Source organism: Schistocerca serialis, chromosome 4, assembly GCF_023864345.2.
Source record: "Schistocerca serialis cubense isolate TAMUIC-IGC-003099 chromosome 4, iqSchSeri2.2, whole genome shotgun sequence".
NCBI lineage: Eukaryota > Metazoa > Arthropoda > Insecta > Orthoptera > Acrididae > Schistocerca > Schistocerca serialis.
Genome location: NC_064641.1, coordinates 265935520 through 265954897, shown reverse-complemented (window position 1 = coordinate 265954897; position 19378 = coordinate 265935520). Strand labels below are relative to the sequence as shown.

The 19378-nt window shown below is 41.3% G+C and overlaps 1 protein-coding gene across 3 annotated transcripts in view; it reads left to right on the top strand.

Annotated features, from left to right (window-relative positions):
- Window positions 1-19378, top strand: part of LOC126473715 (uncharacterized) — a 115612-nt gene that overhangs the window by 82956 nt on the left and 13278 nt on the right. For 2 of the 3 annotated variants that reach the window (XM_050100959.1, XM_050100960.1), the window contains exon 6: window positions 1836-3255. In XM_050100959.1, the coding sequence (XP_049956916.1) occupies window positions 1836-1970 (135 nt within the window). In that variant the 3' untranslated portion in view covers window positions 1971-3255. Of the gene's footprint in view, window positions 1-1835; window positions 3256-19378 lie in introns of those variants that run through there. The other variant, XR_007586519.1, reaches the window with a different exon arrangement.

The window sequence follows — 19378 nt, the reverse complement described above, 5'->3', positions numbered from 1 at the left end:
AAGAGTAACTGAAAACACATAAGCCCGCATCTCGTGGTCGTGCGATAGCGTTCTCGCTTCCCACGCCCGGGTTCCCGGGTTCGATTCCCGGCGGGGTCAGGGATTTTCTCTGCCTCGTGATGGCTGGGTGTTGTGTGCTGTCCTTAGGTTAGTTAGGTTTAAGTAGTTCTAAGTTCTAGGGGACTGATGACCGTAGCAGTTAAGTCCCATAGTGCTCAGAGCCCATTTGAAAACACATACCAGAACAGCTAAAGAAGACACACGATCGAGTGCTGTTTTCCTCTAAGTTCTTATTCACAGATCCGAAAACAGGCAATGCAGCAGTTACCTTGGTCTCATACATCTCCAAACTGAAGCCTACTAAGAATCTCCTACTTCTTTCCACACAACACAATCCTAACATGGTGGATGAGTCGACAGAGAGAAAAAAATACAAACATCTATCTCTACTACGATGAAACAAAAGGGGGCACAGACGGCATTGATCAAATGATACATCATTCAGTAAAACTAGGGACGAGTAGGTGTTCATTATCTCTCTTTTTCACCTTGATAGATATTGCCTGCTGGAATGATTTTCATGATAAGCGACCCAAATTGCAATATGAAGAAGCATAATGTAAGGAGGCTGTATCTGCCAGAATTAGGTCAACACCTAGTTAGGCCGGCTGTGGATGAGAGAGCAAATAATATCATGGGTTTACAAAAGCCTGTCATCTCTGCAGTGGAAAGTGTTCTAGGGAAAACGCCACCCAGCGTTACTACAACTGTGCAATCTGTTGAATTTTATTCAAGAGGAAGATGTCACATCTGTTTGAAGAATAAAAACTCTAAAAAGGAAATAGACAAGATGACAAAAGTGTCTATAGTTTGTTGCAGGTGTTCCAAATATGTGTGTTCCACTCATTCTGCAATAACGATCGTATGCAAAGGTTGTGAAATTGAAAGTGAGTAGGAAGGAAAAACTCATATGTAATTTATGACTTTGATTTTCTATTTTCTTATTTGTGGTTTGCTATTGTACGTTCCTATACGATTTCTTAATATAAAATTGATGTATATGAAAGTGTTAGATTCATGATCAAAATATAATAATATTTCTCATATTCTCATATTATTTATTGTATTTGTATATGTTATAATGTTCCTGATTAACTATGGAAAGTGTATTGCAACACAGCAAAGAAATTCCTAGATCATTAAATAATCAAAAGAAAATAAACAAACGAACAAAAAATGTTAAAAAGTGAAAAGAATGTGAGATGTGAGGGCAATTTTTGCCTGCCCTCCCCCCGCTCCCCCTAGACATTCATGTAACATATCCGACCTTAGTGGTGCTAGGATTAAAGTTGATCTACGCCTCCCACTACTGGCTTGGTTACTTGGATAACCACACGGTTGGTTGTCAGCGGCAACTATGTTGGCACTGACTCATTCAGTGCCAACGTAGTTGCCGCTGCCGCTTCTGCTGCCATTCCCAACCGACCGCGTGGTGAAGTGATGCCGGGGCTGGACTTCAGTTAAGTAATTTTAGATCGACATGGTCCCACGGTACTATAGGTTTTAATTTTTAATGTTGATTGTGCCGTACTCTGGCATGTTATAGTAATATTATGCTTCTGAAGAAGGCTAGATTATTCTAGCCAAAACCATGGTAAAGACCAGCAAATTTGCACAACTGAGGCGGATTGTTCAATAGATTGTTAGAGCATTGCCTACGAAAACACCTTTCATTTTGTTGTTTGAAAACAGGACAGCTGTTTCGTAAAAGTTGGTCTACTTTGCATTGGACAATTCTGATACTGTCTCTTATACTGGATGTTAACCATTTGCAGGATTCGTATCGCAATGTGGCACAAACACGTGCCGAGTTCCGCGAGTCTCTCCGGCAAGCTCTGCGGCCAGCTACTACCACGACCACGACGACCACTACGCAAAGGACCACGACCTCAGACAGCAACGAAGTCTAAGGTCGAGCACAGCCAGCGGTTGCTCACAGCTTCAAGAGCGTGGCACAGTGACTTCTTTCATGGTGACCTTATTTTCTCTAAGGAGAAACTGTGCAATTAACATTCTTCGTAAGTTTAGTGGTAATACCATCTCCATTCCAAACTATCATGGTGTACTCTATGTTGCTGTGAGTGCAATCGTCGTGTCAAGAGTGATGTATCTGAAGACTCACAAAGGTAGTTTCATGTTGAGGATTATCTTAAAATATTAAAACGATGTTTTTATTGTGTTCTCTTAGGTTGTGAATACAGAAGTGCCATTGTCTGAATGTACAGGGTGCAGCATAAATAACATTTACATCTAGAAGGGTAATTCGTACATATTTCAGGGATCTGTGGATACGTGAATCAAGAAACCTCTAAATAATTAATTTATAGAAAGCACTGATGACACATTTTTCAGTCATAATATCTACTAAGGGGTCATCTTTAGTGACAAACACTGATGAAGACGTTTGCGGAGGTTGTCTATGGCTTCTGGGATCAGCATGAACTAATGGTAGTAGTGACCTCTGGCATTTCGTACTATTGTTAAACGTATTAGCAGAATATTCCGTCGGTTCTTGGTAGAACAACATTATAATAAATGAAAAGCACCAGTTTGCTTTTGTTCTACAATATTGTAGAACAAAAGCAAACTGGTGCTTTCCATTTGTTATTATTAAACGATTCAGGAGCAGCGTACATCTATGAAACGTAACTTTGAAGTGTCCACGAACAAACTTTCGCGTAATTTCAGATGACCTAATGGTACAGTGTATATCAAGACGTAACAGAATGAGATGACTGAAAAACATGTCATTCAAAGTTGAAAACGAACATACAGAAGCCTAGGCTGTGAAACCATACTACAGAAAGTTTCAGAATTTTTTTCATGTGATATCATCGTGGAGGGAGTGCGGCTTCCACTCGTCGAATTCAATATAACTACATCTAACAGCTACATCGAACATATAAGACGCATATTATTTAAATTTGGGTCAGTTACCAATCGGCCTCCACTCAACATTTTGTCAGGTTAGTACAATAGGTATACAAAAACTGCCACTCGTAAAATTACACATCAGAATATCATCAATAAAGAATGTTACTAGGACGATTTTATTTTTAAAAATAATTAAAGCATTGCTTGTCAGTGGCATGTATAAACATAAATAACTTTTATAGTTCCTTTTTTCATTTGCCTTTTATGTCGCTACGGTACCTTATGTTTCAGAGATAACCTTCATCACTTTCATTAAATGAATGTATATAAATATTTATTCATGTCTATACGTCAAATGAAATTAAAAAGTGATATTTCCTTAATGTTAGCGTTTCATGTTTACTGTTTATTTGCTATTGCTCCTACGCCCTAAGGACTATTTCGTTGTAGGATTTACTAACAAGGTAAGCACGTAAGTGTAGGTTGTTTCAAAAAGAAGATCCATATTTCGAATGCACATATTTTTTAAGGTATACAGCATACAAGTATGAGCCTTGGGACAAATGTTTAGATTACAGTTGTTCAATATGCACCCCACTAGCGACAAGAACAAAATTGAAACTAGAATCCCTCCCATACTTGGGTAAGCACGTCCATCGTCACTGGTGTATAACAGAATGGATTCGGTTCTTCACGTCTTCTGGTTTCTGTGGTACTGTTGTGCGCAAACGTTGATTTTAATGAAACTCCACAGGAAGAAGTCACAGGGCGGCAAATCTGGTGGCCGTGGAGATCAGACGAGGAGTGCTAAGTTACCGGGTGTTTGACGACCAATCTAACGGCTTGGTAAAGTCTCATTCAGAGATTCACATACTTGATGTCTCCAGTGAGGGGATGCCCCATATTGTTGAAAAATGTTGTCCTTGCACAGCATCGGACACAACACGTTTATAACATAGTAAGATACAGCTGGCCCGCCCGGTTAGCCGTGTGGTATAATTCACCGCTTTCCGGACTGGGAAGGGGCGCCTGGTCCCGGCACGGATCCGCCCGGCGAACTTGTGTCGAGGTCCGGTTAGCCAGCCAGTCTGTGGATGGCTTTTAGGCGGTTTTCCATCTGCCTCGACGAATGCGGGCTGGTTTCCCTCATTCCACCTCAGCTACACTATGTCGGCGATTGCTGCGCAAACAATTTCTGCACGTACGCTTACACCACCATTAGTCTACCACGCAAACGTAGGAGTTACAGTCGTCTCGTGTGAGACGTTCCCTGTGGGAGTCCACAGAGGGCCGAACCGCACAATAATCCTGAAAGAGTGGTTCGGTGTGGGACGGCAGAGGGCTGAAGTGGACTGCGGTAGTCGTCGTAGTGTTGTGGACCACTGCAGCTGCGGCGGGGACGGAGCCTCTCTGTTCGTTTCTAGGCCCCCAGTTAACATACAATACAATACAAGATACAGCTGACCGTTAATAGTGTTTCCGTCAAAGAAGAATGGGTCGAAAAGAATGGGTGGGATATCATATAAAAACATATAGATTCGTGTGAATCTCGTACTTGTTCAATATGTGCATTTAGGTTCTGTAGGTCGCAAATTCGGACATTGCGTTTGTATACTTTCCTACTAACGTAGAAATTCGCTTTATTGCTGAACACGATGCGTTGTGCGAAAGGGTTATCATTGTCAGCAGCATTCTAAACCTCGTCAGAAAATGCCACATGCTTGTGTTTGTCGTCATGACGTAAAACCTGTAACAGCTGTAAACTGCACGGCTTCAAATCACCGTCATCACAAAGCACGCCAAACTGTTGTTGTTGGCAGTTGTAACTTCCGACTGGTACGACGAATTGATTTTGTAGGAATACGTTGGAAAGCGGTTTGATTTCGTGCAACATTTTTGTCGCAAAGACAAGGACTGCCGGGACTCTTTCCTTTAACCCCACACCCTATGTTTAGAAACCGTCGATACCAACTGCAAATTTTCCATCCATTCGGAGGAGTAGTTTGGTGCCTGGTCGTGAAACATCTTTTCACCGTAATCACGGAATTACTCTTAGCAAACTAGAGAACACAGAATGATCTCTGCTCCGGAGTAGCCAACCATAGAGAAGATAGCCGACGACTAGCGACAATGAATATACACTAGACAATGTATTCGTTCTTTCAATAACCGAGCCATGGCGCACGGATTGATAGTTTTGACAATATAATACTTTGTAATATGTGTATTCTTTTTGAAACGGTCTATATATTAATGGCTATGTTAGGTGTAATTGAGTAAGTAAATAGCTTCACTTATCTTTAATTTCATGACACTCTGGATATAAAAAATAATGCAAGATGTTAGGACTGATAACGGAATTTTAATTAATAAATTCTTCAACGGAACATGTAAGACAAGGGACAGGGGTCACACGAATGCAAATATACGAGGGGCGTTCAGAAAGTAAGCTCCGATAGGTCGCGAAATGGAAACGACTATGAAAATCCGATAAAGCTTTGCACAGATGTGTTGGGTAGTGTCTCTAGTATAACCCCAGTTAGCATCACGTCGCTCTTCTCATTTCTGAGCTCGCAGTGAGTGCGTAAAGATGTCTAGAAAATAGTGTCTGCCGCCAAGTACGAGGGCCTGGTGAGAAATTTCGCCTGAAGCTATGCAGCTAACATTACATAACTGTCGTGCTGTTTCGTCTTCACGACAATTCTCAGCCGCATTCTGCAGGGGCAATGAAGATGCTCCTGCATAGTTTTCAAATGGAAATGTTAGATTACCCACAATACAGTCCGCAATTGTCTCCCCCTGAGTTTCATCTCTGGTCACATGAACCGCTGTCTTTGAAGACAACATTTTGACACAGACAACGAGGTGTAGGCCAGCGTGGAGAATTGGCGGAAAGCACTGGCGGCTGCCTTCTATGATGAGGCTATTGAAAAGTTGGTACAACGCTATGACAAAAGTCTAAGTCAGAACGGCGACTACGTAGAGAAGTAGCTGAAAGGTGTAGCTAATTGTTACAAGTAAAACATTTCTGATGTTCACTGTGGTTTCAATTTGGCAATCAATCGGAGCTTACTTTCTGAACAGGCCTCGTATTTCCATGGAACGAAACATGGCATCGCGATATGATCATCGTGAGATATTCTAAGAATCTAATATATTGCTGAAATTTCCTCTTGCTGAAATAGATATACAGTAACTACAGATTTGTTCATATAGTTAAGAAACAAGAACGTGACACAATTATTATGCATAGACGTAATCTAATTTTTGATTAAACTTCAGTTCTGCAAAATGATTTTGACGATGTCCTGATAATTTTTTTGCCTGGTTTTAGTTCTGATTCTTGATTTTGTTTATTATCATTTGTCCCAGTATTCATTTTATTTTGGGAACACACCTAGTCTTTGTTTTTACATATTTGCTACACCTGATGTCCTACGTATTAAGTCTTTCATTATTATAACATAGGAGCTCAGATTTCCTTGACCGCATGATAGGGACTTCAAATGAAGGAGCAGTAATGCTGAATTTTCTGCCCTGAAGTCTCGTATGTTGTTTCCATAACAACTAAATTTTACTTTCACAGAAACCTGCCAACAAATTTAAGCTTTTCCCTCACATAATCTGCTTTCAGTTTCATGTGATCTTTATACATCATATAGGCTCAAGAATATACCACTGTTGATATCATCTGATATTACTTGGTTCTTTGCCTTGTGATGATCCACACTTAAAGAGAACAGTGGAAATAACGTTAAAAGGAAATGGGATGGACTCCTTCCATGAAATTATTTCAATAAAATCAGTCTTCATCCCATAGTAAGTAATTTATTTCAATTGGTGGTGGGTTTGTCTATTACAGAATAAACATCAGACCATTTTACAGTGTTAAATAAAGTAATACACTTTCTTAGAGGATAAAGGTCTTGAATACAGTCATAAGAATAACATAATATAAAAGTAGGCTGATATACCATTAGTGACAGTAGGAGACAGTGGCATTACATAAAATGTAATAGTGAATGTAAAATGCTAAAATCCGTGATAGGAGACACATAAAATTAAATAACATTTTTAAGAAATTCGAAAGATTCATGAATGTTGTCATACATATAAACATATTTTGAATATGGAAATAGTATAAATAATAAATAGCACAAGAAGTAAAAAAATGGACCACAAAGGTCAGCCCATATTTACATACACTATGTGATCAAAAGTATGCGAACACCCCCAAAACATACGTTTCTCATATTAGCTGCATTGTGCTGCCACCTACTGCCAGGTAATCCACATCAGCGACCTCAGAACCCATTACATATCGTGAGAGAGCAGAATGGGGCGCTCCGTGGAACTCACGGACTTCGAAAGTGGCCAGATGGTTGGGTGTCACTTGTATCATACGTATGTACGCGGGATTTCCACACTCCTACACATCCCTAGGTCCACTGTTTCCGATGTGATAGTGAAGTGGAAACGTGAAGGGACACGTACAACACAAAAGTCGGCCGGTGTGGCCGTGCGGCTCTAGGCGCTTCAGTCTGGAACCTCGTGACCGTTACGGTCGCAGGTTCAAATCCTGCCTCGGGCATGGATGTGTGTGATGTCCTTAGGTTAGTTAGGTTTAAGTAGTTCTACGTTCTAGGTGACTGATGACCACAGATGTTAAGTCCCATAGTGCTCAGAGCCATTTGAACCATTTTGAACAACGTAAAAGCGTACAGGCCGACCTAGTCTGTTGACTGACAGAGATCGCCGATGGTTGAAGCGACTCGTAATGTATAATAGACAGACATTTATTAAGAGCATCACAAAGGAATTGCAAACTGCATCAGGATCCACTGCAAATACTATGACAGCTAGGAGGGAGGTCAGAAAATTTGGATCTCATGGTCGAGCGGCTGCTCGTAAGGCACACATACCGGTAAATGCCAAACGACGCCTCGCATGATGTAAGGAGCGTAAACATTGGACGATTGAACTATGGATAAAAGTTGTGTGGAGTGACGAATCACGGTTCATAATGTGTCGATCCGATGGCAGGGTGTGGGTACGGCGAATGACAGGTGAACGTCATCTGCCAGCGTGTGAAGTACGAAAAGTAAGATTCCGAGGCGGTGGTGCTACGGTGGGGTCGTGTTTTTCATGGAGGGGCTTGCACCCCTTGTTTTGCGTGGCACTATCACACCACAGGCCTACATTGATGTTTTAAGCACCTTCTTGCTTCCCACTCTTGAAGAGCAATTCGGGGATGCCGATTGCATATGTCAATACGATCGAGCACCTGTTCATAATGCACGGTCTGTGGCGGAGTGGTTACACGACAGTAACCTCCCTGTAATGGACTGGCCTGCACAGAGTCCTGACCTGAATCCTATAGAACACCTTTGGGATGTTATGGAACGCCGACTTCGTGCAAGGCATCACCGATCGGCATCAACACCTGTCCTTAGTAACAGCACTCCTTTGAGCCAACACCATATTGAATTCAAGCATTGCCGATGGAGGGCACCACGAACTTCTAAGTCATTTTCAGTCAAATGTCCGGACACTTCTGATCACACAGTGTAGCTCTCTGCAAACGCTACTATACTAAGCACATGAAGGGAACATCCTAATTATAGTCCATGTACAGGCTTATATTTCTAAGACTTTCAATTTCTTCCAGAAATGATATCACAGAATTTGAAAAAGACCTAATATAAAAGTTTCAAACAAAATTTAAAAGAATTAAATGATGACAATAATTATCTTTTTCTGCCAAATCACAGAAGTTCTCTTAAGATTATGAGTCCACATGTTCTGAAATTAAGGTCTCAGATAAAGTTGCACAAATAAATTTTCCCATCCATCCCATTGCCATTAACAAAAATTGTCCATCATAAAAAGTAAACAAAAAATCAACTAGTATTCTGGAAACTTTTATGTCTTCAAGGAAAATTTCTGTATAAAAAATGCGTCTCGATTAGCTGAACAAATTTACAGAGGCAGTATTTCTCCTGGTGTTACGTTTGAATCACTGGATATTACCAAGCTTTACACCACTATTCCAATTACAGAAACTATTGCAATTATTAAAGATAGCCTCATCAAGCATAAAGTCATGAACATACGGGAAATTTTGGAGTCATTCCGTTACTCAAGATTAACTTATCCTTCAACTCTTTTTCATATATCGAGAAAATTTACTTTCAAAAAGATGGCCTTGCTATGGTAACTCACTGATAGGCTGTTTATTTGTTAATTACTGAGAAACATAATATTTTACTGTAACTGTGATACACACAGTAAAGCCATCTTTACAAAAGATACGTATATGATAACCTCATGGTCTATAAAACTTTCCAAAAACAAATTGAATTCCTGACAATTGTGTTTAACAGTATTCACCTAAATTTGCGTTTCACTGTTCAATATGATGTCCACAACTACATTAGCTTTCTAGATAGCACAATTACATCATAATAGTAAACATCAGTTTTCTATCCCAGAAAACCTATAACTTCTGATGTAGTTTTTAACGCCCCTTCTTGGTAATCATTTGGACATAAAAGGCACTTCTTCAGTCCGATTTTACGATTCTAAAGCTGTCATAAGAAACAGATGCAATTCAGAAGGGATTGAACGTGATCAAACAGGTCTACAACTAATAACTATGACACTGAATATTTTGATGCTCTATTCACTAAATTAAAATGCCTTATCAAAATCTAGTTCAAGCCACAATTAAAGGTAACTATAGATCTACTAAAATGGCCTATCTAGGGGATGTCCATGAAAAGATTAATACACTGCTGAAATACTGAATTAACCATAGCCCTTTCAACGAATAACCTTTCTCATAATAAGTCAAGGGAAACTACTGACAACCGTAGTAGCGCTATATCTGAACTCCAGAGTTTGTAAAATTATGTGTAACACTTGTGACAGCAATTACGGAAGTCAGACAGACAGATTACTACTAATAGTCTCAAAGTTCTCTCCATGGTTCCTAAAACTGTTTTACTTAATTCCTTACAGGAACCTGAAATCTATATTCGTCATAAAAAGTAACAGTCGTCTCTCCTTAATGAGCTGTTAGTCTTTAGAGGAGGTTTTTCGATATTTTTATGAATTGGTTTAAAATTCTCAGCTCTTCTCGTTCATAGATTTTACTATTATTATATCACTTGTTGTCTTTATATCTATTACGTATTTTAATCAAGCACAGATTTTCTCGATGTTTTACACACTATTTTCCTTCTTTGTCTGTTAACTTTCCATTTATTTCTTCCCTAGTTTATAGGGTTCTGTGCCGCAGTCTATGAAAACCGGACCCTCACAGGACTGCTTCATTGTCTGTCGGTCTGTCTGTTAAGACACCTTCATCTCGTGAGCAGATTGGAGTACCAAATTCGAATTTATGACACACATTATGGTCTATGCTCCCTTGGCAGTGTAACAATTTTAAGATTCTAAGTCAATGCAATCAAAAGATTCGACCAGTTAAGTCACATATTTTGACTCACTCGTCTAAACCTGTAAGCTACTCGCCATTGAGCTTTAATCATAAAATTTGACTAATAGCAAGGTTTCACAGTACAAGTAAAGAACAAATCAGAAAATCGTTAATTTGTAATTATGTCACACGAAAAAAACTATTTTACCTTTTTTATCCACCTGTCTCTTTGTCCATCTATTAAGACCCCTTTTTCTCTGGAACAGAATGCTGCATCAAGCTTAAATCTATGTCATATATTTTGAAACTCGCAAAGCCACTGATTAAAATCTATAGGGTATTTTCCGTTGACGCAGAATCATGAAATTCGGCGGGAAGCAAGGTTTCACAGTACAAGTAAAGTAAAAAAATATGAAAATTGTTAAATTATAATTACACCAAACAAAAACTACTTCCGCCATTTCAACATACGTTGTACTGATCATCTGTCAAAATCATAATACATGAACATCACTGTGCGTGCATAAAAATGTAAGTTATAGTCACGTTTTAGGACGTAAATAAAAATATTTTATTAACGCTTCAATATCTACTTATATAGATTGCATGGAGTGAAGGCCCGTGCTTGATTCTTATGTATGTGTGGGCTAGTCTGAGAAACTGCTGCAGAGATTATGGTAAGGTCTTATAATTTCAAGGATCGGTATCTTGCCAGTATATGTTTCGAAAACAGGCAAAAATCGTTGAGCTTCTCGATTCCCAGGATGGATTAAGTTTGCACAGAACCTTCTCTGCTGAGTTATAATTGCACTTGGTCTTTTTACATTTGAACGAAATTTTCTTCTAATAAAAAATACTTTTATTGTACATAATAATGTTTTAAGTTTATTCTTTTTATTATACACATTGTATAAAGTCAGACCTGCCCATAATTTACGCTTCTCATACATCTGGTTAATCTAATTGTAGGACACTTACACCTTATTCGCAACTGTATTTATAGATCATACTTACTACATGTCTGACCTGACAAGTATAAACGGCGCGACCACTACGGTCGCAGGTTCGAATCCCGCGTCGGGCATGGATGTGTGTGATTTCCTTAGGTTAGGTTTAAGTAGTCCTAAGTTCTAGGGGACTGATGACCTCAGAAGTTAAGTCACATAGTGCTCAGAGCCATTTGAACCATTTTTGAACCTGACAAGTATACCTTATTGCAAATTACATTTTATGTTTCTGTTCTCTTACTTTACTGTTTCAGCAGCAGTTGCTTTTTCATAATATTTGTATACACTACAGGAGGCAAAAAATTAAGAGCATATTTGGCACTATTGGTAATATCTGGGTTTTCAAATAAACAAATATTATTGTATGACATCCGTTAGTGCAATTTCAAAGTACTGTGTAAAAATGAGATGATTCTTATTGTTCTTTTCTCACTTCATATGCTTTTTAATATTTAAAAATCTCAATATTTAGAATATCTCACCATTTAAAATATTTTTGTGTGTATGTTAAAATTTACGTTACATCCTTAGAGTTTCTTGCAAATATTATTTTAATTCATAAGCCCCTTCTTACAGAATTTAGTGTTCTATTTTGGCTACTGCATTTTACATAATGTAAATACAGTACCTAGCAGCTAAACACAACCTTTTAACTGCATTATGTTGTTACCGTTATTAGTTTTGTCGGCCTTTCTTGACTAAGATTCACATGAGATCAGGAGGCCAGCTGTATTCTTGGTTTATACATGTATATCGAATATGCTCATTTTGTAATTTTTAAGTAAGATTGTAACATTTTATACTTCTGTTTGACTTGTAAACAGTGGCTAGAGCTTTTAAACGATATCATTACATCTACTCAGCCTTAACGGTGTAGCAGGTAGCTAATTGCACATGTACGTGCGCATAATATATGCATGTCGAGTGTAACTTCAGGTACCTCTGCAAGATCTTTGACTGAGGGCAGTACTTGTTGACTGCCGTACCGTTTACTTTGTTACCAGATGATGTCATACCGAGAATCTACTCTACGTTTACGTCTACCGTAAGTCACTGTAGAGGGTAGTTTACGTTTAAATCAGCCTTTGTCATTGAATACCGATTTCTTCGCTGTTTTTGAGCTTTTTGTGATTCACGACTTCTACTTGATATTTAAAACGTCCTTAGCTGTTTATTGTATTACCATGTTCTAATAAGTATTTACTTTTGTAAATGGATTCCGCAAAATGTAGTCATGTCTCACAAACGTTGGCGATTACCTACGTTATGTCATAGATGGTGGACGGAACTTTCGATATTAAAAAAAACTACTAGCGGTTGAGCTTTATTCAGCAGTGTTCTTCTCAACTTCCAGAGCGGCCTACCACTCACCGTTGCCGCCCGCTGTCCCCATAGGTGTTTCAGCAGTGCTTTTATATTATTTTGTTCTTATGATATTATTTAAGTTCTTTGGCCTATATGGAACTGTACTGCCCTTTTTACAGGGTAAAATAGTGTTATGGCTCCCGTATAACAGATCGAAACCCGTCAGCGAATGAAATAAATAACTTACTTGAGATCAAAACTACAGGGCTATTACAAATGATTGAAGCGATTTCATAAATTCACTGTAGCTCCATTCATTGACATGGTCACGACACACTACAGATACGTAGAAAAACTCATAAAGTTTTGTTCGGCTGAAGCCGCACTTCAGGTTTCTGCCGCCAGAGCGCTCGAGAGCGCAATGAGACAAAATGGCGACAGGAGCCGAGAAAGCGTATGTCGTGCTTGAAATGCACTCACATCAGTCAGTCACAACAGTGCAACGACACTTCAGGACGAAGTTCAACAAAGATCCACCAACTGCTAACTCCATTCGGCGATGGTATGCGCAGTTCAAAGCTTCTGGATGCCTCTGTAAGGGGAAATCAACGGGTCGGCTTGCAGTGGGCAAAGAAACGGTTGAACGCGTGCAGGCAAGTTTCACGCGTAGCCCGCGGAAGTCGACGAATAAAGCAAGCACGGAGCTAAACGTACCACAGCCGACGGTTTGGAAAATCTTACGGAAAAGGCTAAAGCAGAAGCCTTACCGTTTACAATTGCTACAAACCGTCGGCTGTGGTACGTTTAGCTCCCTGCTTGCTTTATTCGTCGACAGAGAATCCTCACGCATTCGTGCAGCAAATTCGCAATTCACCAAAAGTTAACGTGTTTTGTGCAATCTCACGGTTTAAAGTTGACAGCCCCTTTTTCTTCTGCGAAAAAAACGTTACAGGACACGTGTATCTGAACATGCTCGAAAATTGACTCATGCCACAACTGGAGACCGACAGCGCCGACTTCATCTTTCAACAGGATGGTGCTCCACCGCACTTCCATCATGATGTTCGGCATTTCTTAAACAGGAGATTGGAAAACCGATGGATCGGTCGTGGTGGAGATCATGATCAGCAATTCATGTCATGGCCTCCACGCTCTCCCGTCTTAACCCCATGCGATTTCTTTCTGTGGGGTTATGTGAAAGATTCAGTGTTTAAACCTCCTCTACCAAGAAAAGTGCCAGAACTGCGAGCTCGCATCAACTATGCTTTCGAACTCATTGATGGGGACATGCTGCGCCGAGTGTGAGAGGAACTTAATTATCGGCTTTATGTCTGCCGAATCACTAAAGGGGCACATATCGAACCTTTGTGAATGCCTAAAAAAACTTTTTGAGTTTTTGTATGTGTGTGCAAAGCATTGTGAAAATATCTCAAATAATAATGTTATTGTAGAGCTGTGAAATCGCTTCAATCATTTGTAATAACCCTGTAATTTTATTGAATAATTTTATCATAATCTTATCGATCGTTAGCCAAACTTGCTAATCATCTGGTCCATAGAAAGAGTGTGTGAGAGAGAGAGAGAGAGAGAGAGAGAGAGAGAGAGAGAGAGAGAGTGTTCACCTTCAGCAGTAGATCCTGTGCTAAGATCGATTTTGCTTCTGAAAAGCAGGTAAAGTATTTTTTCTTTATGTTGATGAAAGATGTGCTCAGGACTTCGGATGGAATGGCTGCTCTCCTGTTTCTGCAAAATCCTCATTTGTGCTAGGTCTTCTTTAATACTCCAGTATGGATATTTAGTGCTAAATTTTCTTGACTCTTTTTTTTTAATTTTTGTTTCGGTATGTCTACATATGAGGCTCACGCCATATTACCTGCAATGCACTTCTAATAAATTGCGTATCGAATATTTACAGGCATGTTGTCTGTCAATTTTACATGCACACGGGGTCTACAGCTGTGGATGAGGCTTCTTCTCGCATTTCACGTTTTTGTGCATGTGATGAAAATAATGTACATTATAAACAAGTAGGTAGATCAGATGAGATTAGCAGTGCATTTTGTTACAGTAACGCAGGGTGACACTTTTCTGTACAAAACTGCAATATGCTGCTTGCCTTGCTTCAAAAAATCTTTCGTGGAATACGTTTTCTAGGGACGCATTTGGTTTTTTTTTTTATTATCAGAATGACTTTGTACTATCATGACACTTCAGTAGACCATAGTCAAATCATCATGTAATATAAGCTACAAATGGGAGAAAAAATTAGTTATGACAACAGAATAATAAATAAAAGGAGAAAGGAAGGAAACGATAACATAGCCGACAAACCACCACCAAGCTCACATAGTATGTATCAGCAATTATTTTATATGGTTTTTAGTATTTTTTTAATTTTTTTGTTCTGTGTTTTTATATATTTTTATAGTTTGTAATAGAATCTAAAAATATAAGGAAAACGAAACAAGATTACATTCTAAATAGCAAACTAAGAAGAATCCCAATTTGATAGCAAGGATAGTATATGCTCATGTATATCTATACTTCATCTATACACATTTGACAATAGAACTGGAGCGATGGTGAGTCAAAACACAAAACAAAACGAACAGGGAGACCAGGAGAGGACGAGCTGAAGAAAATCAGGTGGGAACATACATAACAAAGAAAAACACTTATCATCAGAAAAATTAAATTAACCAACACCTTACCGACGGAAAACAAGATTCAACATGTTGGTGAAGAGGTCTCGATATCGAGGCATTCGCAAGAATATCCAATAGGCAGTGATCGTGTACTGCACGAAGTTCATATGATCTCCCCCCTCGCCTTCTACAACATAATGAACGAAGTGTCACAGCAACCACATAAAGGTATGGGTTTTAGACTGTGTATAGGAAGAAGAATCTGGGCGCAATATGATGTCCGTAGTGTATGCAGTCTCAGAAGATCGAGTAAAGAAGGCCAGTCGTGTCCTGATCCAAGACCAGTTTGCGATATGACCTTCATAAGTAAAGCGATGTCGTATCGTATCGGGAGACGTACAACGACTACATGAATCCGTGTCACTAAGCCCAATAACGAATAGTCACACGTTCATTGGAATCATGTTATTTACTACCTTATACCATGAGGACGCTACGCGCATCGGCAAAATCGGAAGACTGATATTGAACCAAACTGTTGTCCAGGCTGTTTGCGGCGATTCTCTTTCAACGAGGTTCAAGTAAGGGACTGCTTCCCAACGAGTCTTTAGGAATTTCTTGGTGAGGACAGGCCTCCATAATACACTCCTGGAAATTGAAATAAGAACACCGTGAATTCATTGTCCCAGGAAGGGGAACTTTATTGACACATTCCGGGGGTCAGATACATCACATGATCACACTGACAGAACCACAGGCACATAGACACAGGCAACAGAGCATGCACAATGTCGGCACTAGTACAGTGTATATCCACCTTTCGCAGCAATGCAGGCTGCTATTCTCCCATGGAGACGACCGTAGAGATGCTGGATGTAGTCCTGTGGAACGGCTTGCCATGCCATTTCCACCTGGCGCCTCAGTTGGACCAGCGTTCGTGCTGGACTTGCAGACCGCGTGAGACGACGCTTCATCCAGTCCCAAACATGCTCAATGGGGGACAGATCCGGAGATCTTGCTGGCCAGGGTAGTTGACGTACACCTTCTAGAGCACGTTGGGTGGCACGGGATACATGCGGACGTGCATTGTCCTGTTGGAACAGCAAGTTTCCTTGCCGGTCTAGGAATGGTAGAACGATGGGTTCGATGACGGTTTGGATGTACCGTGCACTATTCAGTGTCCCCTCGACGATCACCAGTGGTGTACGGCCAGTGTAGGAGATCGCTCCCCACACCATGATGCCGGGTGTTGGCCCTGTGTGCCTCGGTCGTATGCAGTCCTGATTGTGGCGCTCACCTGCACGGCGCCAAACACGCATACGACCATCATTGGCACCAAGGCAGAAGCGACTCTCATCGCTGAAGACGACACGTCTCCATTCGTCCCTCCATTCACGCCTGTCGCGACACCACTGGAGGCGGGCTGCACGATGTTGGGGCGTGAGCGGAAGACGGCTTAACGATGTGCGGGACCGTAGCCGAGCTTCATGGAGACGGTTGCGAATGGTCCTCGTCGATACCCCAGGAGCAACAGTGTCCCTAATTTGCTGGGAAGTGGCGGTGCGGTCCCCTACGGCACTGCGTAGGATCCTACGGTCTTGGCGTGCATCCGTGCGTCGCTGTGGTCCGGTCCCAGGTCGACGGGCACGTGCACCTTCCGCCGACCACTGAAGACAACATCGATGTACTGTGGAGACCTCACGCCCCACGTGTTGAGCAATTCGGCGGTACGTCCACCCGGCCGCCCGCATGCCCACTATACGCTCTCGCTCAAAGTCCGTCAACTGCACATACGGTTCACGTCCACGCTGTCGCGGCATGCTACCAGTGTTAAAGACTGCGATGGAGCTCCGTATGCCACGGCAAACTGGCTGACACTGACGGCGGCGGTGCACAAATGCTGCGCAGCTAGCGCCATTCGACGGCCAACACCGCGGTTCCTGGTGTGTCCGCTGTGCCGTGCGTGTGATCATTGCTTGTACAGCCCTCTCGCAGTGTCCGGAGCAAGTATGGTGGGTCTGACACACCGGTGTCAATGTGTTCTTTTTTCCATTTCCAGGAGTGTATGTCAGCCCCTAAATAGCTCACCGTAAGACAGAAGTCAGAAATGTGTTTTAACTTGTAGTTCATGCGACCATCATCAATAGGGGGATCAAGACTAGTAGGACGGACACAGAGAAATAAAGGAGACGTGAATGTGTGAGTTTCTTGAGTCATCGTCAAAACAGTACGACGCCGATACAGCATCTGCACCTTCCTTCATATATCAGTCAGGTCCAGCCCCCCAAAGGAACGAGGCTTCATGATCACCTCATACCGTAAGCGAAAAACATGTCTTTTGCATAAGAAACGACCAGACAATTGTAGTTTTTCTTCGCCGTCATCGAGCGAAGCGAATAAACTTGGGCCACACAATAAGCTTTGCATAAGACCTATGTATCCAGTATTCGGATTTCCTGGAGAAGAGTAAGAGAACGCCTTTCATGCTCTAGTATCGCCCCCTGAATTTTTTCCGTAACAGACTTCCAGTTGAGCGCCGCCGCTTTGAGTGGACAACGATCAATGATGATACCGAGAGACGTATGCCGATCCACCGCAGTAACCCATGGAACAACCGCGTCATCAAAACCTTGCAAGGGAAGATGCTTGCATTTCCCTTCATTACGTTTTGCACCTGAACTCCTACAAAAACCATCGACTACAGCCTTCAGTCGAGGTACCTCAGCAGGATTGCGAAGTAGAACCATCACGTCATCCGCGTATGCACGAATAACTATAGTCCCTCCGGAAAGCGTCCGACCTGTCAGCTGGGGTGCTAGCATCCGAAGTAGTGGCTCCAGAGACAACACAAACAAAGTTACTGACAGCGGGCTTCCTTGAGGCACTCCCCTACGGAAATTTATTGAGGGCGTCAGTTGGCCATTGACAACAACCGAAGCCGAAATACCCGTAAACAGATTTGAGAGCACTCGTAGTGTTTCAACAGTGAAACCAACTACCTTCAGAATCTGAAGCAAGAAGTCGTGATTAACACGATCAAATGCCTTATTGAAGTCTGGAAGACCAAGTGCACAAGGGACGGACTTTACAACAGCAACTGAAACCACGTCGCGACACTCGACTACAGGCCTTGATGTTTTGCAACAATTGTCTCCATCAGATCTGACATCCTAAAATTAACTGCCCTCGCCACAGTCTTATAATCAAAGTTTATTAACTATGTGTGAAATCTTATGGGACTTAACTGCTAAGGTCGTCAGTCCCTAAGCTTACATACTACTTAACCTAAATTGTCCTAAGGACAAACACAGACATCCATGCCCGAGGGAGGACTCGAACCTCCGCCAGGACCAGCCTAATCAAAGTTTAACCAAGGAAGTGGGCAAAAGCTTTCAGGAGCAGCCGGTCCAGTGCGTTTCGGAATTAGACAATTTTTCCCACTTTGAGTGAGGTCGGCACTACTCTTCCCTGTAACATTTCATTGAAAAGGGAGGTAAAGGTACCACTTAACAACTGCCAAAAGCACACGTAAAATTCCTTTGGAAGTCCATGTAGACCCGGGGGCTTTTGAGAAGGCAATCCCACATTAAGTTTGTAAACTTCCTCAGGCTGAAAGGCAGCTAAGAGCGTTGCATTATGTTCAGGTGTAATTGTCGTATCCAAGATGCTGACAAGTGGGTGGTAAAAGGTTTCATTGGACTCATCGATGTCGTAGGTGTCTACATAGTACTGGTGTAAGATACGCACTATATCAGCTTGCGTCATAACGATACGTCCATCACTTGTTGTGAGAGAATGAATGCAAGCTCGTCGGCCATCGGTCTGATGCCGAAGAAAATAATATAACGAAGCCAGTTCTTCCGTCGCCAATGAACTCCGCTTCGAACGGATTTTCAAACCTTAGATTTGTATTCTCTTCAAGGCCAACCATTTTGCCTTTACTCGCCTAAGATTCACAATTTTCAGAGGGGCGTGATCCGAAGCAACATTAAGCTCACGCAGGATGGAATAGTAATATTCGTAAGTTCTCCGAAAGTCTGGCGCCTTGG